General features: G+C 56.9%; 3 protein-coding genes across 5 annotated transcripts in view; 2 read left to right on the top strand and 1 right to left on the bottom strand.

The window, feature by feature from the left end:
- Positions 1 to 10: 10 nt before the first annotated feature.
- On the top strand, positions 11 to 11152 carry TMLHE (trimethyllysine hydroxylase, epsilon). Of its 3 annotated transcripts, XM_042040238.1 has the most exons (9): positions 105 to 372; positions 3430 to 3553; positions 3860 to 4032; positions 4653 to 4829; positions 5571 to 5850; positions 6883 to 7002; positions 7574 to 7810; positions 8467 to 8605; positions 9464 to 11152. In XM_042040238.1, exons 3-9 carry the CDS (start codon positions 3861 to 3863, stop codon positions 9593 to 9595), a joined length of 1257 nt encoding a protein of 418 aa, XP_041896172.1. In that variant the 5' UTR covers positions 105 to 372; positions 3430 to 3553; position 3860; the 3' UTR covers positions 9596 to 11152. The 3 variants fall into 3 exon arrangements, with proteins under 3 accessions (XP_041896170.1, XP_041896172.1, XP_041896173.1); XM_042040236.1 differs by lacking the exon at positions 3430 to 3553 and having other exon boundaries at positions 11 to 372; XM_042040239.1 differs by lacking the exons at positions 3430 to 3553; positions 3860 to 4032.
- An 82-nt stretch (positions 11153 to 11234) lies between these two features.
- Positions 11235 to 18069, top strand: LOC121670277 (hepatocyte cell adhesion molecule-like). The gene is made up of 10 exons (XM_042040235.1): positions 11235 to 11585; positions 13233 to 13580; positions 14726 to 14995; positions 15448 to 15564; positions 15764 to 15865; positions 16300 to 16422; positions 16622 to 16714; positions 16988 to 17080; positions 17293 to 17350; positions 17897 to 18069. The coding sequence occupies exons 1-10, from the start codon at positions 11531 to 11533 to the stop codon at positions 17943 to 17945; spliced, it is 1308 nt and encodes a 435-aa protein (XP_041896169.1). The 5' UTR covers positions 11235 to 11530; the 3' UTR covers positions 17946 to 18069.
- A 1512-nt stretch (positions 18070 to 19581) lies between these two features.
- Positions 19582 to 23700, bottom strand: part of LOC121670281 (contactin-4-like) — a 5699-nt gene continuing 1580 nt past the window's right edge. Inside the window, exons 2-6 of the mRNA XM_042040243.1 lie at positions 23258 to 23587; positions 22899 to 23168; positions 22699 to 22758; positions 21538 to 21586; positions 19582 to 20854 (exon numbers count right to left, since the gene is read on the bottom strand). Coding sequence (XP_041896177.1) covers positions 20851 to 20854; positions 21538 to 21586; positions 22699 to 22758; positions 22899 to 23168; positions 23258 to 23587 — 713 coding nt within the window. The 3' untranslated portion in view covers positions 19582 to 20850. The remainder of the gene's footprint in view (positions 20855 to 21537; positions 21587 to 22698; positions 22759 to 22898; positions 23169 to 23257; positions 23588 to 23700) is intronic.

Here is a 23700-nt window from a genome sequence, read left to right on the forward strand (position 1 = left end):
GGGTCGGGGGCCGAGGCGGGGCACGGCGGTCGCGGTGCCCCGCAGCCCCGGGGCTCGGGGGCTGCGCTTGGGCCCCCTCGGCGAGGGACCCGTTTGCAACGTCGTTTTTTTTCTTTTTTTCCTCTTTAAAGGGTCAACGAGACGCCGGTTCCCTCGGGCAGCAGCTGCTGATGTGGAGAAGCTCCGAGCGGCGCTTTCGGCCTGGTGGGCGCAGGGAGGAGGAGGAGGAGGAGGAGGAAGGAGCAGGGAAGAGCCGGGAGCAGCCGCGCAGACGCTGCGGAATTCCCTCGGGCAGAGCCGCTCCGTGATCCATCCCGCATCCCCGGCCCGGCCGGAGCCTCGCTCCATCATCCCCCAGCTCCAGGGTCCCAGGTAACGACGGGCCCGGGGCTCACCCAGGGATTACGATCCCATGGAAAAGGAATGGAAGGCTGCAGCTCGTGGGCAGAGCTGTTTTCCCTCATTCCCTGGAAAAACACAACCCCTCCCTGCCCGGGAGAGCTGCCTGGCTCCTCTTTGCCCGGGCAGGACCCAGAGCATCAAGTGATTTAGCAATAGGAGTTTATTCCAGTGACTCCTCTGTGGGGGTTCTACCACCAGGGCTGGCTGCTTTGCTGGAAAAAAACAGGAATTGGGACTTGTTTCTGTTGAGCTGTGTGGCCTGGAAAGGCTTTGCTTGGGAGAGATGCAAACAGGAGGCTGGAATAAGGTTCTGGGAATGGGGCCTGGAGTCAGGTGGTCAGTGTGAAACATGGGGTGAGCAGATAATTCCCTTTGCTTCCAGGAAAATGAAGTAGCTGTGAAGCTGGCAGTGCCTGGGATGTCTTTATTAGCTCCTTAATTTCATTGAAATCCCATGTGGGGAAGGGCTGGAAGGGGAATCTGGTTCCTGACAGCTGAGATCTGATGGAGTTGTCTGCAGGGTGAGGGCAGGAGCTCAGCAGGGAACAGCCAGTCTGCTTTTTGTCTCTGTGGTAATTAATTGTAATTAACTGAGTCAGCTCAGGCTGTTAAACTCTGCCTGTGTCCTGTCCAAGAGGTGCTGCCATCCTGGGGGATCTGGTTTGTCACCTGGGGTTGTGCTCTCGGCTCCTCTGGCTCTGGCAGAGCCCTCAGGGCAGCTCAGCCTTTGCAGAATTCCTCTTTTTCTTGGTGTTCCTTCACTGCAGGGAGAGCTGTCAGGTTAAAGGATCCCAGAGCATCAAAACCCAAATTCTCTTCTCTCACTTTGAGCTGTTTTGCTACTGACATCTTCCTGTATGGATCAGAAACCTTGGCTCTAGCCAGGTGCTTCCAGAAGTAAAAATGGCCATGTGAGTGTGAGCAGCTGAATGTTCGAGATGTTTTTAATGGAAAACTCCCAATTTTTTTTCCAAGGAGCTGCACAAACAGGCTGGGAGTGCTGGAGCAGGGCAGGGAGGGCAGCGGGGTCATCCCGTGCCCAGGAGGGTTTGGCTAAAAGCTGGTGAAAGCCTCCAGATTTGTGGGGTTTCTCCTTTCTTAGATGTTCCCGTTGCTGAAACTATTTGGTCACTCATTTTTGCACCATTTCTTTTGCTCAGAATGGGGACTGTGGCTTTTCCTCAGAGAGGTTAAACCCAGTTTTGTTTCCTTAAAATGTTTCTTGTGAGACAAACTGCAGGGCCTGTGAAACCCAGCCTTCCTTTCTGCTCCTTCCACAGCATCTCCTGTCCTTTTTCTCCAGAGACTGATGGGAATTCCTCAAACCACGACAGCGTTGAGGTTTCTGCTTTTCCCTCCAGCACTCTTCCTTCATCCTATGTGTTCTGTGCCTGCTCCTGTGTCACCCAGCTTGTGTGTTTATGCACTGAGAACTTGATGTCTTCTCCCTCCTGCCCTTTCTCTTCGAATTCTGAGGGAAATGTTCTCTGGAATTCTCTCATTTCACTGCTGCCCAGGTGTCTGGACAGCGTAAAGCATAAAGGTGAGGTAGCAGGAGGTGCAGGAAGAGAGTTTGCTGTTCACGTAGCTCATCCAGCTGTTAGCTCTGATGAAACAACAAAAAAATGTAAATCCTCCCTAATCATACAGATTTGGGGGGGTTTAATGCCTCTTAGTTTTAGTATCTCTTGGAAAGATTGAATTTAAGGCTCTCAGTGAGCTGTCTGTGGTGTTTTCTTCCAGTAAGAGCAGCACGAGATGTCCCTGATTAGGTTTAACTATCTGGGTCACTTCCCATTACCTGTGTTAATTCCCTGCTCAGTTTTGATACTGGGAGAGGAGGAGATAAAAGAAATGTGTGTGGAAAGATCAAACTAAGGCTGGAGCTGCCCCAGGCACAGGCCATGTGCTAAATGGGTTTGTGGGTGAGCCTTTCCTGGCATTTTGGGTCCTGTTTGTGTGTGCAAACAAGATTCCTTCTGTTTTCCAAAAGGCGAACTGGACAGAACTTCCCTCTCTCAGATAATCTTAAGCTTTGTGAGTCGTTGGGTCAGGCATTTAAATAATTTCTTTAAGCTTTTAAAGCTGATCAGCATCAGGGGCAGCTCCTGGAGTTTGTAGCTGTAGGTTTTATTCACTTGGTTCTGAGGTTTGTGCATCAAATGGGGCTCGTTCCTTTTCCTACCCCAGATTGTCAAAGCTGGGGAGCGGGAACAGGAAATGGATGTCTTGGAAAAGGAGGCTGGAGCCAGGTGGGAGTTGGTCTCTTCTCCCAGGTAGCAAGGGACAGGACAAGAGGAAATACCCTCAAGCTGTGCCAGGGGAGGTTTTGGTTGGATGTTGGGAAAATTCCTCATGGAAAGGGCTCCATGGCTGAAGTGTGTCAGTGTGCCTCCATCTCAGACCTTCTCTTCTGAAACATTCCCACTTCTTCTCCCTGGAGATGTCTGCATTCTTTCATGCCTGCCTAACAAGCTGTTGGCTGGGAGTGCGGCACCTCTGTGGATTTGGTTGTTATCAGCAGCTTTTGAGATCTCTGCAGAGCAGAAGCAGCGTGGACAGCCAGAGCTCCGGTGCCTGGACTCTCCAGATAAGAAAATGAGGGAAAATCAGAAGTCTAGGATAAGAAATGCTTTCTGAGCCTGTGTCTTATCCAGAGAGACCACATTTCAGTGCACTTCAAAGTGCTGTTAAAATCCTGCTGGGTTTAGACCTGGCCCCCAGAAATTCATAAACATGACAGGCATTTAGACTGAGGCTTCATCTCCTAAAACTTGTCAGGTTTTTGCCCTTGCTCTTTGCACTGAAGAGTTGTTACAAATTTCCCTCTGAGAAATTGTCTTCTGATCTCTATCCTAAAATTAATCACGGTGGTTTCTCCTCCATGCCAGCTGTGTCCTTCACCAGCAGCAGAGATCTTCCTCCTCCTCATTGTTTTGCCTGCTTTTTCTAGAACTGACCTAATTACTGGATTCCTGTGTTACTGCTTCCCTAACCAAGGTCACTTTGCTTCCCCAATTGCTGCAGTTCCATCCAGGAATGGTGAATTCAAACTGGGAATGCTGGAGGGGGGACAAGACCCTCAGAGATGAGGCTTTGCCACTGTTTTGCACAAGAGTGTTGAACACAGCTCCTGGAATGGCTTTGCCTGGTAAATCACAGAATTGTGGAATGGTTTGGGTTGGAAGGGGCCTTAAAGCTCATCCCATTCCACCCCCTGCCATGGGCAGGGACACCTTCCACAATCCCAGGTGCTCCAAGCCTCATCCAGTCTGGCCTTGGACACTGCCAGGGATCCAGGGGCAGCCACAGCTGCTCTGGGCACCCTGTGCCAGGGCCTGCCCACCCTCACAGTTTGCTGGCATCTCCTTTGTGTCTGCTCAGGTCTGTGTCCTGCTGGGGTTTAGGACAGAGTATCACATCCAAGTCACCTTGTCCCCTCTCTCCTGACTGCCAGGATGTGGTGCCAGAGGCTGGCGTGGCTGCTCCGGGGGCAGCGTGGGAGCACCGGACGTCGCTGGCCGTGGCTGTCCCAGGACCTCGGGCCCGTCCCGGCTGCCCCGGTGCGCTGCTGCCCCACGGCCCCGGCGGCCCCCCGGTGTGCCTGGCAGCTGCACCAGGACCATCTCGGTAGGTGTGCTGGGTGTGGGTGTTCCTGCTCTGACCAGGGACAGCAGGGAAAGTTTCCAGCCCTCGTTGCCTGGAATGATTTGTGTTTTCCTTCTGGAATAGCCTGCGTTAGAGGGATGCACACTGGGGCTGTTTCATGTTTCCTTCGGGAATTCCCAAAGGCAGGATGGAGCAGCCTTGTCTTCTATGACAAGTGAGGCAGTGCTAAATCAGTAATCAAATCCAGGGATTACAAAGTCTGAGCTTTGCCCTGTCAGGCACCATTTTCTGTGCCATGCTCAGGCTCTCCATGGCAGAGACCCCCTCAGCTCTGGTGTGTGCCCACCTCTCCTGCCCCACCTTGTGCAGATTGATGGCAGCTGAGGCCAGCAGGACCTCAGTACTCCAAGTCACCTGCAAGCAAAGGGAATTGCTCAGCATTTCACACAGTGGCTCCAAGCAAAGGAGCCAGGCCTTTGACAAGATCCTCTGCCAGGTCTTCCTCACGTGACAAGTTATGTCAAGGGGTACCACTGCATCCCCTGTAATTGGGATGATAAGGTGTGGAACTGGGCTTCAGTTCTTGGCTTTGTTTGTCCTCCCTGTTGCCCCAAAGCATCCTCTGCTCCCATCCCTGGCAGAGCTGAGGTACGGGAGCACCCTGATGCGCCTGGATTTCGTGTGGCTGCGGGACCACTGCCGCTCTGCCTCCTGCTACAACGCCAAGACCAACCAGCGCAGCCTGGACACGGCCAGCGTGGACCTGGCCATCCGGCCCCAGGCCGTGCGGGTGGACGAGACCACGCTCTTCCTCACCTGTGAGTCCTGAGCACCTCCTGTTGTGGAGGGAGCTGGATCCCTCTGTGCTGGGAGAGGGCAGCTTTATCCGGAATCTGCCTGTCTGGGAAGAGACTGAGCTGTGAGCAGGCTTTAAACGCTGCTCTCGCTGTGAACACAGCTCAGCATCAAATTGATGTGGTTTTCCTCCCCCAGCCCTTTCTGTGTGTGTGCAGTGTCTGGTTTGGTCAAGCTCCCCCAGCAGTGCAGGTGGTGAACAGATGGGGCATGGCACGGTTGGTTCTCTTTCCTTCCTTGGCCTGTGTGAGCAGCTGTCAGCCCTGCTCACGATGCCCATTTTCCATCCTTTCTCCTCACTTTCCCAGCTGCTTTCTTCCTTTTGTTGGAGCTTGCCTTTACTTGAGGGCTTGACATCAGAGCTTTGATTGTCCTTGGAGTCCTGTCAGCAAAAGCCAAAACCACTGCGGATGGTTGGCTGGGAATTTGGAGGGGGTTGCAGCAGCTGCCCTGAATTTAGATGGAGCTGTTGCAGCCACCCCAAACTGGGAGGGAGTTGTAGCCGCCCTGAATTTGGAGTTGTGGCAGCAGTGGCAACACCTTTAGGACTCGTGCCCTTACAGATGCTATTTTGGGTGACAGCAGGGTGCAAAGAGCCCATCCCCAGACAGGTGACAAGGGTGAGGCCTGTCCTGGGCTGACGGGTGCCACGATTTCAGGCTGGTCAGTGGCATTTGGTGACTCTGCCCTTGCCCCTGTGCCAGGGCCGGACGGACACGTGACACGGTACGGGCTGGAGTGGCTGGTGAGGAACAGCTACGAGGGGCAGAAGCAGCAGGTCATGCACCCCCGGATCCTCTGGAATGCTGAGATCTACCGGCAAGCCCAGGTCCCCTCCGTCGACTGCCGGAGCTTCCTGGAGACAGACGAGGGGCTGAAGGAATTCCTGCAGAATTTCTTGTTGTATGGGATTGCTTTTGTGGAGAATGTCACTCCCACCAAGGAGGACACGGAAATCTTGGCAGAGAGGATCAGCATCATCAGGTATCTGGGCTATCCTGGGAAGGGTAGGCTTGTTCTCTTTTTGTTTGGAAAGCTGCTGCCTCCTTACCCTGTGTTTTCTGTGCCACAGCCTGGTTTGCAGACAAATGCTCTGGGTCTTCTACAGCCTCTGGCTGCTCCACTTCACCTGGGATGGAGGATCCCACTGTGGGATCTGCTTTATGGGAGAGCTGGGAGTCACTCAGTTATGGAGCTGCCCCAGAGCATCCAATGACTTTTGTGATAGTGGGACTGTGCAGAGGGGAGGGGCTGAAGGAAGTGGCTGTCTGGGAAGAGCAGAGCTTTGCAAGGAGAGACATTTCCTGTTATGACTTGAGGGGTCGTGAGGGCAGCCTGGCCCTGGGAGCCAGGGAGATCAAAAACAAGTTGGAGCTCTTGCTAAATAAAAGCAATGAGAGGAGTTTGTGCTGGCTTTGTGTTTGTGACCAGCATGGCAGGCCAGGGGCTGAGTTTGGGGCCTTATCCAAGCTGTAGAAAGTTTGATTTGCCTGGGCCCATTGGAAAAGAAGGGATTCCTGTTAATGACATAGAAACAAGGGGCTCCGGGGAATATCCAGCCAGCTTTTGTCTCCAGGCACCCTCCCCCTGTAGCCCCCGAGTGCTGTTTGGCCTTGCCTGCTGTCCCTTCCCTGCTGTTCTTGCTGGCAGGGGGAGGTAGTGAAAGCAGGGTTCTGGGAAGAAGGAATGGAATTATTGGGCAGCCCTGTGTGGATACAGGTAAGGGCTGGCTGCACTCAGGCAGCTCCTCGTGTCACTTCCATGACTGGGGATGATGGTTGGTGTGGAAACATTAGCATTTGTGGAGAGGAAGACTCGTCACCAGCAGCCTTTTGGGGAGGAAAAAGAGAAGTCGAACACCAGAAGAGGGATTAGAAGCACCATCCCTGACAATGTGAATTTTGTGAAGTTGCTTTAATGACTCTGTGCATGGGACAGAGGGGAATAACTCAAGTTCAGGGGAGGCTGTGCCTTACCCAGACACTGATCCGTGATAAGTGCCCGTCTGTGTTCCAGGGAGACCATCTATGGCAGGATGTGGTACTTCACCTCTGACTTCTCCCGGGGAGACACAGCCTACACCAAGCTGGCCCTGGATCGGCACACGGACACCACCTACTTCCAGGAGCCCTGCGGGTACGAGCTGCTGCTGCTGCTGCTGCTGCTGCTGCTGCTGCTGCTGCTGCTGCTGCTGCTGCTGCTGCCCAGACACGGGGGGCAGGAGCAGGAGAGAGCCACAGCAATGCCAGCACAATGTCCTTGTCTCCAGAGCTCCTGATGGGATGTACTGCAGCAGTTCTGGGGCCTGTCTGATCACAGAATCCCAGATTGGTTTGTGTTAAAGCCCATCCAGTCCCACCCCGTGCAGGGGACACCTTCCACTATCCCAGGTTGCTCAAAGCCCCATCCAGCCTGTCCTTGGACACTTCCAAGGATGGGGCAGCCACAGCCTCTCTGGGTTTGGATTTTGGCTGACATGGGCTTCATCCTGCAGCTCCTGAGGTCTCCCAGACTCGTGTCACTGGGTTTGGGAAGCAGCACAGGCAGTTTGCTGCCTCCTCACCCAGCAAAACGCGTGGGATTGGGTCCGGAGAAGCAGCAGGTGCAGGTGGTGCATCCACCCACACCTGGCCGTGTCCTTGGGGAGCACCTTCTGCCCAGGGACAGGCAGCCATGGTCGTTCCTCTTGGATTGTGTCTCCATGCAGCATCCAGGTGTTCCACTGCCTGAAGCACGAGGGCACGGGCGGGCGGACGCTGCTGGTGGACGGGTTCCACGCGGCCGAGCAGGTGCTGCGCCGGGCCCCGGAGCACTTTGAGCTGCTCGCCAAGGTGCCCCTCAAGCACGAGTACGTGGAGAGCGTGGGCGGCTGCCACAACCACATGATCGGAGTGGGGCCGGTGCTCAACGTGTACCCCTGGAACAACGAGCTTTACCTCATCAGGTAACGCCCAGGAGGCCTCTGGGGAGGAGAGCACCTTGTGGGGGTGGTTTTCCAGGACATCCCATGGACTAAAAGCAAGTGTGTCTTTGAGGAGCAGGGGTGAAACCACAGAGCACCCTGTGTTCCTCCCGCTTTAGAGGAAGCGTCAGCACCGCTGATACAGAGATGGGTGTCGGTGCTGAGCTTTGATTTTTCACTCCTGGCATTCTCCCTTCAGCTCCAAGCCCTCATCCCATTCCATTCGAGATGCAGAAGAATTCAGCCCTTCTCTGGAGAAGCCCCTAGAAACTCTCCTGCCACGCAGGGAGCAGGGAGAGCACAGTGAGCCCTTCCAAAGGGATCTTGGGCTGATTTTTGAAACTACAGTTTGGCTCAGTTCTGGAGGTTGTCCAGCACTGCTCTGCACTTCCATTCTAAACGGCTCTCAGTCTTGCCATGTCCTTCCATGGAAAACCAGGAAGAACAGGTTTACACTTGATAGTAAACTCCTCTTGCCCTCAGTGCCGTGTTCCCAAAAGTCCTGTGCTGGCAGCACAACCTCTCTGGTCACCTCCACAGCCTCCCTTAAATACCAGCTAATCCCACGGGCTCCTGAGGTTCTCTTGGAAGCAGCTGGAGCCACGTTGGGCAGTCTCTTGTCTCTGCTCTCCCTGCAGGTACAACAACTACGACCGTGCCGTGATCAACACGGTGCCCCATGACGTGGTGCGCCGCTGGTACCACGCGCACCGCGCCCTCACCGCCGAGCTGCGCCGGCCCGACAACGAGCTCTGGGTCAAGCTGAAGCCAGGCAAGGTGGGACCTGGAGCTGCATCCTCTGGGATTGGTCCAGGGTGGGACTTGGGAGCTGAATCCTGTGGGTTTGGCACAGGGAGAAAGGCAGGGTGCTCTGTGGGTGTGCCAGTGTCTGGGCACTGCCAGATCCAGCAGTTTTCCTCTTTCTGGGTGCTCTGAAGTTACAGTAGTGCCTCTGTGTGTGTGTTTCCCTTCTTTCCTGAAGCAGCATGAGCTTCCAGGTGGGGCAGAGATGTTTAGTTCAAGCTCTGCCTCCGAGGAAAGTTAGTCCCAGTTTCCAGCCTCTGAAATGAGAATCCTCAGGAGCAGAGAGGCTGGAACACTAAATGTTCAGGCTTTCACTTCTTCCAGAAGAAATTACAGTTCTGAGGTTTTATTTGAGCCCTTGCATGGGTAGGTGACACTGCAGAGGCAGGAGGTCAGGGCTGCCCCATGCCTGGAAGTGTTCAAACCCAGGTTGGATGGGGCTTGAAGCAGCAGTGAAAGGTGTCTGTCCCTGCCCATGGCAGGGGGTAGAACAAGATGGGCTTTAAGGTTCCTTCCTACCCAAGCATTCTGGGATTCAGTGACAAGATGGCCACTGTCTATTGCTGGTGAACTATCTCCTCTCCAGTAGAAAAGCAAAGAAACCCCAAAATGTGTTTCTGGGCTGGCTCCAGAAAGAGCTGTGCTGGGTGCCATGAGCAGCTGGCTGTAGCCTCACCAGTGCCAGTGTGGAACAGGAGGCTCATGCCCACTGTGGCACACCCTTACCTGCTTTTCCAGTCTTCAGGGATCCCCAGGACCTGCCTGCCAGAGGCTCCTGGCCCTGCCTGCTGTGATTTCTCTCCTCCTGATGCCCTTTTCCCTTCCCTGCAGGCCCTGTTTGTGGATAACTGGCGTGTCCTGCACGGCCGGGAAGCGTTCACGGGGTACCGGCAGCTCTGCGGCTGTTACCTGACGAGGGACGACGTGCTGAACACCGCCCGCCTGCTGGGGCTGCAGGCCTAGCTCAGCCCTCCAGGGAGCCGGGCAGCCCCCAGTCCCACCCCTGGGAGAGGCAGGAGCCCCCCAGTCCCACCCCTGGGAGAGGCAGGAGCCCCCAGCCCCGCTCCGTGCCAGGCCGGCTGAGCTGGTGCCCCCCAGACACTCCAGGCCCTCTGTGCCGGTGCCTCAGCACCACAAAGACACTGCAATACCTCAGACACTTCCACCCTCCCCAAGCAGCTCCCAGGGTTTGCTCAGGAGAGGGGGAAACCAAAGGTTGTGGGACCATTTTTTGGGACCACGCTCTGCCTTTGAGCACAGGCAGCTCTTGCTGTCCGTGCTCACAGCCAGGGTGGCTCAGCTGGGTTAATCCCTCCTCAGGAAGTGCTCCTCCAAGCATGTGCCTTCAGGATCTGGAAGCTTTGCATTATTCCCTGTTTGGCCTTTTTTTCAGCTGCCAGTTTTTGGGGACTTTTAGGAGAGCAAAATGGAAATCTCGGGGGTCTTGTCTCTTATCACTGATCCAAGCCAAGCTGCCTGGAGAGATCCTGGTGTACTTTGGGCATTTCTGAGAAGGTTTAGGTTAGAGAAAAGGGAAAGGGAAAGCAGCAAGATCTGCATGTTGGGAAGCAGAGGTGACCATGTTAGGTGAGGGATGGAATTCCCACTTTTCCTTGGCTTCCAGTCCTGCTGTGCTGCAGTTCCCTCTGCCTGTTGCACTGCACTTGTGTTGAGGGCAACGCTCAGCAGCCACAGGGCTTCTGACAAACTTCCCTCCGTGCCTCCTCTTCCATCCTTTCTTAAGGAATCGGCCTTAGGTCACCATCACACTCTCTGCTGCACAAACCTCACTCTTTGGGTGTATTTTTTCCCCAAAATTCTCCTACTCTGAGTCTAACTCAGAGGTGCCTTTCAGCTCCTGGGAGCTGATGAAGTAAACTGAGATGTGACACACTGAAGGGCCACGGGGTAAGGAGCAAAAGCAAATCGTGCTGTTACAGAATTTTTCATTCTGCCCTATATTTTGGGGTGTTCCCTCTGCTCTGACCAGACCCCAAGGCAGGGCTGGGCCCGCTCCCCCTGGCTGTGCTGTGTGAGGTGCTCCGTGTCCTCAGGGCAGGTGCACAGTGCTAAACCTGCTGCCTTTGTTCAATCCAAACACTGAATGTAGAGATCCCGGCGCCAGGGCACTCCTGGAATCTGCTCTGGCTGTGGGGTGAGCTCCCTGATGCTCCCAGTCTCAGTGTTCCCAGTGCTTCCCATCCCCAGTGAGCCTCGGGGAGTCGGCAGGGCTCAGAGGGATTTCTGAGCCGAGGCTGGGCAGGTGGTGCCTGGTGAGCTGCCCTGGGAGATGCTGCTCCCACTGGCGGCCCTGGATCCCGGCAGGAGCCTGGATTCTCCTCGGAGCAGAGCCAGCTGTGCCGATTTTAAAACTCAGCAGGAAAATTAAGCCCCGTCCAGCCACCCCCTTTCCGTAGTGGAGGAAAAACACTAGGAGAGATTCTGAGTTGGAGTCACAATTTACTGAAGGAATCGCCATAATCACAACGATATTAATAAAAGCTTGTACAAAAAAGAGAATGGTTTGCCCACAGACAGGGTATTTTCCACCAAAAGGTGTCGCCGGACCCCCGGGCCAAAGGTGAGCGGTGCCGCCGGAGCCGCCGATCGATCCCGGCGCGGTGCCGGAGCCAGCGGCAGCTCCTTCCCAGCCGGGGAGCGGCCGGCGCGGGGACAGCGGGAGCTGCCGCTGCTGCCGGGAGGGGCTCTGGGAGGGGAATCGGCGCCGAGGGAGGGGAGCCATCGGCAGGAGAACAGGCTGGGAATACCCGCGGCACCGGGAATCCATCCCAGGGCTCAGCCCCCACGGTACAGCCGCACCTGCGGCTCTCAGCACGGCGTGGGTTTTCAAGGGGATATTTGAGATCGGGGCGATTTGGGGCCGTGCTCCCTTGGCAGATGCTGCTGTGCCGTCCCGCCGAGCTGCTGGGCACCGCCTGGGTGCTCCTCGCAGGTAAGGTGGCCCCGGGCTGGGCTGGGAGCCGGGGCCGGCCCCGGGGCTCCACGCCGGGTCCTCGCCTCTTCCAAACCCCTTCGGAGCCGAGCGTGGGGAGCTCTGGGCCAGACTCTTTAGGTGGGTAAAAGGCTTAACGTGGAAGGCAAAGGTGCGTTTGTCCAGGGGGAGAGGAGGAGGAAGAGCCAGGCACAGCTCCGGGGATAAAAGTCTGCTGCAGCCAGATTTGTGGTGGGGCTGATGGGTGTGCTGACACAGAAACAGAGGGATATGTGTTAGCACGTGTGTTTGTGTCAAAAATATGTATGTAAAGATACGTGATGTTTTTAAAGCCACAAACTTTACTGCAGTCAAACTCGTGTGAGCATTTTCGCTGTGCTCCTTCAATAGGCACTGGCTGCCTTGAAACACAAACCGTGGAATGACAGGAGGGTTTGGGTGGAAAAGGACCTTGCAGCTCATCCCATTCCACCCCCAGGTTGTACCAAGCCCTGCCCAACCTGGCCTTGGACATTTCCAGGGATGGAGCAGCCACAGCTGCTCTGGGCAGCCTGTGCTGGATCCAAATGGACGGAGGTTTTCAGGATGAGCATCTAAAATAGAAAGGAAGCCCAGTACCCCACAGCTTGATTTTGGGATGGTGTCAGGGAGCTCTCAGTGTCTGTAGGATGAGTTTTGGCCATTGCAGCTGTAAAAGATTGAGTGTTTTCCTCTTTCCTTCAGCTCATGGTTCTGTTCTCTAGAAATAGTGTTTTCTCAGCAGAAAAAAGGAAATTTTTCAGAGAAAAAGACTTTTTAGTAATTAAATTGTATTTTCTTCCTCCACATCTACACTTTGGGGGCAGGCAGGCATGAAAACACCTGCCTTTTGAGGTTATAAGTGAGAGAAACTAAAATCTCCCGATGAACTTGATTCACCTGGATTGTCCCACTTCTTTTCCTTCCCACCTGTGCTGCACCATTCCATGTGGGAGCAGCAGGAGTTTCCAGGGCCGTTTGCCTGGCAGGTGCAGTGGGAATGCAGGGGAACAGGTGCTTATCAGGGCAGGAGCTGAGAGACAGGGCCGAGAGCAAACACAGCCTGTGAGGATCCCTGGGCCACCCTGCCCGGCTCCAGAGCCACAGGAGCTGGGAGCTCTCCCCCTCCCTCTGCCCCTTCCTGCCCCTCTCCTCTTTCCTGGAATCCTCTTTACTGGGGATGGGGCTCTGGGAGCTGTGACCCCCCCACAGCAGCTCCTCCTAAAGTCCTTGAGCAGCTCTTAGAGCCCCAGTCGTGACAAGCCCAGAAATTTCGGGAAGATGGCTGCATCCTGCACTGCTGGGAGCATGTGGACACATTCAGCCCCAAACAAGACCAGGAATTTTGTGGCTGTCCCACCCCTGGCAGTGTTCAAAGGCAGGCTGAACAGGGCTTGGAGCAGCCTGGTCTAGGGGAAGGTGTCACTGTGGGTGGCAGAGTTGGAATGAGATGGGCTTTGAGTTCCCTTCCAACCCAAACCATTCCAGGGCTCTATGCATTGGGAATGAGCCCTGGATATCAGGTCAGTATGACAAAAACCCAGGTAGGAGAAGCTCATTCCACCAAAGGGACACCTTTCCCTGGAGCAGTTTCTCCCAGCCCCATCCCCACCCCTCTCCTCCCTCCAGGGCTGCTGGTGCCGTTCCCTCCGGCTCTGGAGGCAGCGGAACCTCCCCAGCAGAGAGCCACGGCTGCGGTGGGATCCTCCGTGCTGCTCCCTGGGCTGGACAACGTCACCCACAGCGATTCCATGCAGTGGGAATTCCGCAGTGGCAGCAGCTCCCACACCATCCTGCAGCACCGTGGCGGGGCTCACCCCCCCGTCATCCACGCCCCCTACGCAGGACGAGCCGCTTTCCATCCATCCAATGGATCACTCACGCTGGAGGATGTCCAGGAAAGCGACAGTGGCACCTACAGAGTGACTGTCAGCACAGGAGACAGGAAGAGCCGGGAAATCCAGCTGGAAGTCCTCCGTGAGTGCTGGGGCTGGGAGGGAGGAGTGGGGCGATGGATCCAAGCAGAATTTGCACAGGGAGCAGGAGCCAGACCAGGGGGGTTGGAGAAGGGATTTGAGCCAGGGCTGATGGGCCAGTCCTGAGCGTGTTTGCACCTGTCCTGTGTGGAGACCCTGGAAAGAGGTTCCCAACCTGTCCTAGGGGAGCAGATCTGGATGTGCTGCCCAGTGAGACTTTCCAAGGGCCTGGCTGGGACAGAGGGACAAGTTCCATCCTGGAAAGGCAATCCCCTCCCATTTTCCACACTTCAGTGCAGGGCTGGAGGGACTGATGGGAGGGACGATGGAGGGACTAGTAACAGGATGGAAGAACTGGTGGGAGCACGGAGGGACCAGCGGGGTAAGGGAGGGACTGGTGGGCTGCTGTGACTCTGCCACCTGCAGGGTTCCTCCCCCGAGCCCTTTGCCAGGGGTCACCTGGCAGAGCCAGCGGAGCTGAGGTTTCTGGAGAAGCCACCACCCCTCAGCCCAGGCTGTCCCCCTTGCCCTCTGCAGGCGCCAGCTGCCACCACAGAGATAAGAGGCACTTGAAAGGGCCCAGAAGTCCCTCCTCAGCACTGCTCCCAGCAATTCCCTTCATTTGCTCCGGCTTATCCAGCCTCTCACTGATCGCTCCATGGCCATAATGCCACCGCAGCCCTTCACCACCCACCTCTCCCTCCAACCACACGCAATCCAAGTGGGATCTGCTGCCTTCCCTGCTATTTTCTCATTTCCTGACGCATTTCGAAACGCTCCGTATTTACCCACATCCATTAAAAGCAGTGATTCAACTGGAAAAAAACCAGTCCTGCAAAGTGCAGCAGCAGGATGGACTTCCCCAGGGAAATGCTGTGGTGGCAGTTGCAGCCCACGGGCCCATCAGGGATGCTCCAGGTCACGTTCACTGGCACAGGGTGCCCAGAGAAGCTGTGGCTGCCCCTGGATCCCTGGCAGTGCCCAAGGCCAGGCTGGACATTGGGGCTTGGAGCAGCCTGGGATAGGGGAAGGTGTCCCTGCCCAGGGCAGGAGTGGCATGGGATGAGCTTTAAGGTCCCTCACACCCCAAACGATTTTGTGGTTCTGTGTCTGAGAGAAGTGCTGGGGCCTCTGTTCCCTTTCCAGGGTCCGTGTCCCGCCCTCAGCTCTGGACCAGCGCTCTCCTGGCTCGGGCCACTGGCAAGATTGTCTGTGAGGTGGCAGAGGGCAGAGTGGACAACATCACCTGGAAGAAGGATGGGCAGCCGCTTCCCCCAGCCAGAGTTTCCCAGCTCTCCGGCAGCCGCAGCGTTCTGTACCTGAGGCCAGCCCAGAGGTCCGACTGCGGCTCCTACTCCTGCAACGCCAGCAACGGGATAAGCTGGCAGGAGAGCTCCCTGAACGTCACCATTGAAGGTCTCACCTCCCACTGCTCCTCCTGCCCCCCACCCTTCCCTGGGGATGCCTCAGGGGTTCCATCCCCTCCCTCAGCCTCCTTCCCCGGGGGGTGGTGCCCACACGCTGTGGACAGGAGCTGCCCATCGTGGGATGATCCGCAGCCATTCCCAGTCCCTGATCCCACCCAGGCACAGTCCTTGGCAGGAGATCGGCCGTTCCCTCTGGGAGCAGCTCCAAAATGATGGCCCTTGGCCAAGGTGATGTGAGCAGGACACGGGTGGGAGGGCGGCCGGGAAGCCTGTGGGGAGCACCCACCCCAGGCTGGACATTTCATGAAGGGTATTTGGCCACCAGCTGGGAGATAAACGGAGCATCCCTGAGGTGATGGAGGATGCCTGCGGCCACCAGAGCCGGTGGCGCTGGTCCTGCTGATGTCCCGTGTCCTGTCCCTCGGGGTCGCTCTTTCCCAGGTCTCTCCCGTCTCCTGAAGGACACCCTGAGGATTGCGGTGGTCGCTGTGGTCTTCGCTGTTGTCTCGGCCTGGGGATTAATTATTCCCGTTTGCCAGTCCGAAAAGCTCAGGATAAGTGAGTTGGGGGCAGCGGGACCCCCTTTCCCTTGTCTGGTGGGGGAGAGCAAAGAGCGTTGCTGCGGGAACCCCCAGGTCCTGGGATACCCCACAGCACCGGGGTGGGCACGGGGTGCGCCCCACCCTGAGGAGGGGCTGGTGGCTGGCACGGGGTTCCCGGAGGTCACAGCGCTCACCCGCTCTGCCCTGGGTTTTAGGGGGGGAGCTCTGGAGGTGGCTCAGCTCCTACACCTGCGGGTTGGTGTGCATCGCCTGCATCCTGGATGGCACCGCCGGCATCCTCTGGATGTGGCAGGAAGGTCAGAGGGGCTGCGGGGCGGTCTGGAGGGAGGGGGGACAGACCCCGTGGGAGATGCAGAGTCCGGTGGGGCCCAGAGAGGGAGGCAGGGGGGACAGGGGAGTCAGGCCGTGGAGTGTGGGGTGATTGACCCCTGCAGAGCAATTCGTGATCCAGGTGTGATCTCCAGGTGTGATCTCCAGGTCGGGGGGAGCCTGCGCCACCACGTGCATTACGCACCCCCTGGACAATTGATGCAGTTATTCCCCTTTTCCCCGAGCCTGTTCCCAGGATGAGTCCCAAGGACAGTAAAATGACCAGAGAATGGAGAGGCCGCTTGCAAGGAAAGGCTGGGAGTCAGAGGAGGGTGGGGAGGGATGTAGCGCGGGGTTACCAGGTGATGATGGGGGTGGCAGTGTAACATCGGGGTCTCTGCCTCGCCCCGTTGTCTTTCAGGCCCTTCTGTTGCTGTCATCCTGCCCGAGATCGCCCTGAGCTACCTCACCGTGGTCACCTTCCTGGTGGCCACCACCGTCATTTTCCAGCCCACGGATTTCAACCATCTGAAGAGCAAAAAGGGTGAGCAGCTCCACCAAGGATGGCCCAAACTGGTCCAAGGGGGGTTACTCTGCCCCAAACATCATCCCTGACTTTTTAAAATGAGAACTCCTGTGCTGACTCAGGCTGGTGGATCCCACAGCAGAGCCTGGGTGAGGCCAGCCCCCCACCCGCACCCTGGGACGCTCCTCCACATCCCTTTTCCCGTCTCCCTCTGCAGCACAGCGCACCATGGGCTACGCCGCGCCGGGGGCCGTGGTGACCGTGGTGCTGACCACCACCTTCCTCATCAAGAACATCTACCACCGCCACGGTGAGCAGAGATCCCCCAGGGGCTGCCCCGAGGCCACAGCTCGTTTCATCCCCACGTCCCTTCAATTTGGCTGTTGGAGATGAACGTCAAAAAACCAACCCAACAAACCGGGATTTTCGGGGAAGTGAAATCTTGGCAGGAGCGAAATTCAGTTTCAACATCCTCCATCTATTTTATTTTCTATTTTGTGTGTGTGTGTTTTCATGGTGGTAACTCACCTTCCTCCTTCCCCTCCCCCTGCTCTGTGCTGGCTCCTGTTTTCTCTGGCAGCAGAAGAAGGATGCGCCGAGTTCATGAACGTGACCATCCTGGTGGTCAGCACGGCGGCCGTGTCGGCCCTCCCGCTCCTCGCCATCGGCCTCTGCTGTAAGTCTGCTCCTTCATCCTCTTCCCAATGCCTCCGGGTCCCCACACTATCCAGCAGGAATCATTTTGAAGTGCTTTATTTGGCTTTTGGAAGCCCTCATGGCCAATGGGCCTCACTGACCGTTTCCCTCCCCCGGTACCCCAAGCACAGCACCCCGTCCTTGGTGCCTCTCACACCTTCTCCTGATCTGGAACAGATTTGTCCTTCACAGATCACACCACGCAGGGCTGGCGGAAGGACCGTGACGTCTGTTGGACGGACAAAGTCAGGTAGATCCTTTGTTCCTATTTTCCACATAAATCCCTATTTTCCACATAAATCCCTATTTTCCACATGAATTTGTACATCTTGAAGTGAAAGAGGCAGGACACAGAAACCACCCTTTTGGTGTAAGACCCAGACCCCGAGGAAGATTCAGCCCAGCACTGCCTGGCAGCCCCTGGGTTCATGCTGGGTTCAGGGGGACACTCTGGTGGGGTCCCCATCCAGCAAGGCCCTTGAGACCCCACTCAAAGCTCCCCCTTACAACCTCAGCCCGAAGCTTTCAAGCCTTAATTCCTCCTGGATTCATGGATTAACAGAATGGTTTGAGTGGAAAGGGAACTCTAAGATTATCCAGTTCCACCCCCTGCCCTGGGCAGGGACACCTCCCACTGTCCCAGGCTGCTCCCAGCCCCAATGTCCAGCCTGGCCTTGGGCACTGCCAGGGATCCAGGGGCAGCCCCAGCTGCTCTGGGCACCCTGTGCCAGGGCCTGCCCACCCTCCCAGGGAAGGATTTTGATGCTCAGCCTGTCCCCCCTCCTCTTCCTTCCAGCTCCTTCGAAATGTCCCAGCCAGGCACCAACGACCCCATTCCCAGCTGATCCATCGGGCTGGTTCTCTCTTGGCTGAGCCAGCCCAAGCCTTTCCCCAGGTTGAGTGGGCTCAGGGCTCTCAGTTTTGGTTCCTCTATGATCCTCGTAATAAATGTCCATGAAATTAACCTGATTCTGCCTTTTTTTTTAATTAAAACAGACCCAGGGGAGGCCAAATGCACATTTCCCCTTCCTTTCTCCAGAAAACCAAGGCCTGAAGCCCCTTTAGCAGCAGCTGCAGGAGTTTCACTGGTTTATCTTTATTTAATGTTTGTGGATAACCCAAGGCACCCTCCCCCTCCTTCCACGGCTCCCCGGGCAGATATTTCAAGGCATGTTTTGGGGTGCTCTTCCCCTAAATCCATCTGCTGCCTGTCCCCTTTAGTATGGGGCCAGGATTTGGGTGCTCCCCACAAGGTCCTGCCTGTGCACTGGGGCTGGGGAAGTCTTGCTCCTCGTGGCCAGCAGGAATGTGGATCCTTATCCCTTTTATCCACTATTCCTTATCCATATTATTATTTAATCCTTATCCACCTTATTTATATTTTTTCTTGTCTTCGTCCTTGGATTTTCCTGCCTGAACCGACAGCATCACATTCATATCTCATCCCCCCACATCCTCCCATCCTTGTGTAGGAACATCACAGCTCCTGGGCTTCTTGGATCAAGAAAATGGGGAGAAATCCTGTTTTCCACAGTTTGGACTGCTCTCCAAAAACCCGGATGAGAATGCAGTGTGTGTCAGGAGTTAAGTGAGAGGGAGACCCACCAGGAGTGCCCTGACCCTGGATCCCAACATGGATCATCCACAGAGGGAGGCTTTTTCCAGCACGGATTTGCGCTGCTCCTGGAGCGGGTGGCTGAGCTGTTTGTGTAAGATACACCTGGGATAGCATGAAATACTTTTCTGGGTGTAACCCTGTAGTAACTTGAAATACATCCTGGCTTTACCACTAGTAAAGGTGGAGGAAGGACAAAAACTGGGATGGGAGGAGGTGGATGCTGTCAAGCTCTTCCTCGGGCCCAGCCCAGGGCATCCGGCACACTCTGGGATTTATTCAGTCAGGGCAGGATAAAACTCGTGCCCAGCTTGTGCCAGGGGCTGTTGTTCCTGGCTGACACAACACACCAACGCACTTCCTGCAGCCCAGGGGAGCTTTTCCAACCCCAAACAGCTGCTGAGCACAACCCTGCACCCAAAGGCCCCCAGATGAACCCCAAACCTCCCCAAATATCCCCCCTGGGTGAGCCCTGGGTGAGGCCCGACCCAGCTCCTTGGGAGGCAGCTCCTCCCTGGGCACTGCCAGGGCGGCTGCCAGGCTCCTGTGACTCAGGGAATGGGGGCAGGTTAAAAATACCCTCAGCCGCATTTGGAGCAGGGCTGCTGGGCTGTTTTTAACCCCAGCTGAGGCCCTCAGGCTGTCACCACCACTGGAGCAGGGGAGGGAGGGGATGGGAGGCAGGAACCCCACAAAGGGAACAAATGCTGTCCTCAAGAGCAATGGATCCTGTCCCAGAGCCGGACACGGGGATAAATCCAGCATTCCCGGGGCTGCCACCAGCCACAACCCAGCAGGGGCTGATTCCCATCCCACTGCCACCCCGAGGGGCATTTCCCACCCCTACACACCACAGCAACACCCTCTGGGATAACACACACTTTATTAGCAGCAACAGCCATCAACAAACCACAAAGTCTCCACAACAACTCACAGACAACTCCGCAACTTAGGAAAGGTTTCCTTGTAAAACGTGTGGCTACGTTTTACACCCTCACATGCAACAGAGAACACGACAACCTGTCCTGCAGCTTCCAGTGGGGTCGGAATCTCATCTACTCCACCCAAACTCCTCTGCTTCCTCCAATGGCTCCATGAAACCCCAGGCTGAGATGGCCCCTTGCTAACAGCCCCTGAATATCCTCTCCCACAATTTTCCAGTTGGCCTTGGAGAGGTTCCCCAGCCTGCTCCAGAGGCGCTGGGGACCGGCTCAGGGTGGGCCCTGGAGCTGGGATTTCCCCCTCAGACTAAAAAGGGGGTGCAAATGTCCCGGGGTGACCAACAGTGAGGTCCAGCACCCCGGGGGAGCATCCAGTTCTCTGCAGGTGGGAGATGCCTGCTCTGCCTCCCCTCACAGCACCGCCCAGGAGAGCCCTGCAGAAGCAGCACGGGGAGGGAGGGGACAGCAGGGGACAGGAGCAGGGCTCCCGGTATCCAACCAGGCCAAGGCTGATGTCACCTGCAGGAGCAGCAAACGGGAAGGACGAGCTGGCACCAGCACTCCTTGTGCTGGGAAGAGAAGGGGATGTCCCCAGGGATACCCCCAGATGCTGCAGAGCCCAGGGCCGGAGGAGATGGGCTCGGGAGCATCCCTACCCTCAGCCGGCTGCAGGGATTTCCTTGGGATCTGCCTTCAAACCCTGAACTCCTTTGCTGCTCCCCATTCCCTGCCAGCTCCCGCTGCCCCGCTCCCGCCTGGACGCACACACAGCGCAGTCCTGCCCTTTCTCCTCCCTCCGAGGGCCACACGGAGCAGGATGCCCAGAGCCTCAGCCCCCGAGCCCCCTGGCAACCCCCTGGCACGGCAGGACACCGGGAGGCAGGGCTGGCTCCCGGGACTGTGGATTTGCCCAGCAGGGACAGTGGCTCTTTCCAGAGCCATGAGCCTGTGCAGGGCTCTGGAGGGAGCCGGGAGGATGGAGGGAGGAGCAGGTACATCCCTCTCCAGGGATGCACAACAGGAAGAGCAGGACAACATAGAAATAGTCCAAACCAGTGTTTTCCAAAACAATATCTGCAGGTTCTGGCAGCTTGAACACTTCAGAGGGGAGTCCAGGAGAGGCTGAGCTGGGATACCTGGCACTCCCAGCTGTATCCATCATTAGGGAAGGGCAACAGCAGGGCTGAGCCAGCTCTACCTGCAAGGAGAAGAGAGGCCCCACATGAGCCATGTCCTGGGCATTCGGACCCCTCCACAGCCTCAGCCAGCTCCGAGTGTCCCACGCTGGCAGTGGCAGCACCGGCAGGTCTGGACCTCTGCCCTACTCCAAATTCCAGGAGCTACCTTGGCCAGTTTATCCCTGGGTGGAGTTCCCTGGGATTTGGCTGCACAAGACACCTGAGAGCTCTCCTGCTTGCAACCTGCCACCACATGGGATGGGTTTTCCATCCTGAGGGACTCACATCCTTGTCCTCAGCCTCCAGGGAGCTCCAGTGAACAGCCTGAGTGTGTTTGTGGTCACAAGGAGGGAGCAATTTCTGAGAAAATCTCAGGAATCACTCACTTCCCAGAAATCTCCAGAGTATTCAAAAGCCCACCCGTTATTCAGAGCCAAGATAACCACACATGTCAGGCTCTGGGGGAGGAATCGAGAATATTTCCAGAGGAAATCCCAGGAGGGGTTAAATAGAGGGGACAGCAAATCCTTTGAGCCTCCAGGGTGGGAGAGCAGCCTCTTCCCAAAGAGGCTGGGACAGCACCCCGAGCTCTCCCACTGTTCCAGCTCACTCGGATCCAGCCAAGGATAAATTTGGGCTTGCAGGGAGTAAATTTTGGCTGGAGCAAGGGGGCCCCCCCAAGAGGGGGCTGGAGGCATCTTACCAACAGTTGTCACACTCGTCCTCCCTTCTCTGACACCAGACGAAGATACCTGGAGACAAAGCAGCAGCATCAGAGAATCCCAGAATCCCACAACTGTTTGGGTTGGAGGGACCTTTAAAGCCCATCCTGTTCCAACTCCCTGCCATGGGCACGAACACCTTCCACTAGACCAGGCTGCTCAGAGCCCCATCATCATCATCATCATCATCCTCTCCATTAAAGGCCCTGGAGATGCCTTTTCCAGCTGGGAAACCTCAGTCCAGGAGCCCATCAGCCCTCCCCAAGACAGGATTGGGATTTGCTCACCCCACACTGCCCCACAGCTCCCACCCCAACAGCTGGGGAGGGGACCAGCCACCAGCTCTGGCCACGTGTGACCTGTGTCCCCAGGGCAAGGGGAGTGTGACAGAATGACAACAGCAGGAGCACGGCCAGGAGCTTTTCCAGCACCTCCCCAGCGCCCGGAGGCTTTCCCAGGAAAAATCTGAAATCTTTGTGCAATACAAAAACACACCCACAACCCCCAGGGAGAACCTCCTGCTCCATCCACATCCACCTCCAGGCTTGGCTGGGTCTTGGATTTTTTTGCAGTTGGCAATCTGAGAATTCAAATCCTCACTTTGCCAGGGATTTGGGATGGGATGGGATGGGATGGAAAACACACTCTCCAGCTCCAAAAAAGGAGGAAAAGCAAGACTGGAGGCACCTTTCCCTGCTGAGGGCAGAAAACCCTCAGAGCATGGTGGGAGCTCGGTGCTGTCATCATAGAAGGGATGTCTGACATTCCCTTGGATTTTGTGGGTGCTGACTCAGACCAGAACAGTCAAATATCATCTCCTGCCTGTCCTGGACATGCAGGAGGGGTTCTCACGACTTTCCCGCTCATGTCTGGGAGGAGGGAGACAAGGGAAGGCCAAAGAGGACAACGGAGGCCAGCATGACCTCCTTGGACTGGGGACACCCTGCTGGAAACAGCAGCTGTGACACAGCCCAGTCCCTGCCCACGGGATGCCAGGGTGGGAAAGCCAGGTCCTGGCAGGGATGTGCAACACTGGACCCTCTCACCCATCTCTTGTGGCCACAGCACCTGCCATGGCACCCATCAGCCAGAAACAGGGCAAAGAGTCACCCCAGCACCCACCTGCCCAGCCCAGCACCCACCTGCGAGCGAGCCGATGATGACACAGGCCAGGACCACGGGCAGCACCACGTTGGCAGAGTCTGCAAGGGGGAGAACCCAGAGCCTCTGCACCAGAGTGAATTTAACCTGAGCTTAACCCTCCCACACCCTGCTCAGCACGGGCAGGGAGGGAGGACCCCTTCACTGGGGCTGTCTCCCGGCTGCTCCCCGGGGCACTCACGGTGGACATGCAGCAGGAAGGAGGTCTCGTTCTGGCTCACGGCGTTGCTCACCACGCACGTGTAGTAGCCGCTGTCGCTGATGGATGCCCGCAGGATGCAGAGCGTGGTGTTCTCCACAAACTGGATGCGCTCACTTCCCAGGAGCAGCTGCCCGTTTTTCTTCCACCAGTAGGAGTCTGCCTTCCCTTGCAGCACGTTGCAGACCAGTTTGGTGTTGCCTCCTGCCTTCACCGAGGAGTTGCCCACGATCTCTGGCTTGGACAGCGGTGCTGGGAGAGGCAGAGGCAGCGTCAGCGCTCAAACCCGCGGCAGTCCCGGCTCCCAGCCAAGCAGGAGGGCTGGCCACGGCACCACTCACCCACGACGTGCAGATGGAACCAGGCCGTGGCCTCCTCCTGGGACCGGAGGCGGTAGAGGCGGCTGTCCCCGCTCTGCAGCACCACCTGCAGCGACAGGTTCGACTCGTTGAACGTCGTGCGGTTCTCGTAGAGCCGGGACATGATGGAGGGGCGGTTGTGGGCATAGCTGAGGATGACCCCCTCCTCCGTGCCCGCTCTGTACTCCCAGGACACCGCCCTGCTGCCCCGCAGCGCGGGGGCCGTCAGCAGCACGGTGCAGCCCACGGCCGACACCAGGCTCCCCGAGGCCGGGCGCAGGTCGGCGGAGTAGCAGGGAGCGAGCGTGCGGGCTGGAAGAGAAACCAAGAGTCACCCCACAGCCACGGGGATCCCACCGCCACGGGGATCCCACTGCCACGGGGATCCCACCGCCACGGGGATCCCACAGCCACGGGGATCCCAC

This window comes from Corvus kubaryi, unplaced genomic scaffold (genome assembly GCF_017639235.1).
Source record: "Corvus kubaryi isolate FWS band 111438036 unplaced genomic scaffold, C.kubaryi_AGA036_p1.0 37395, whole genome shotgun sequence".
Taxonomy (NCBI): domain Eukaryota; kingdom Metazoa; phylum Chordata; class Aves; order Passeriformes; family Corvidae; genus Corvus; species Corvus kubaryi.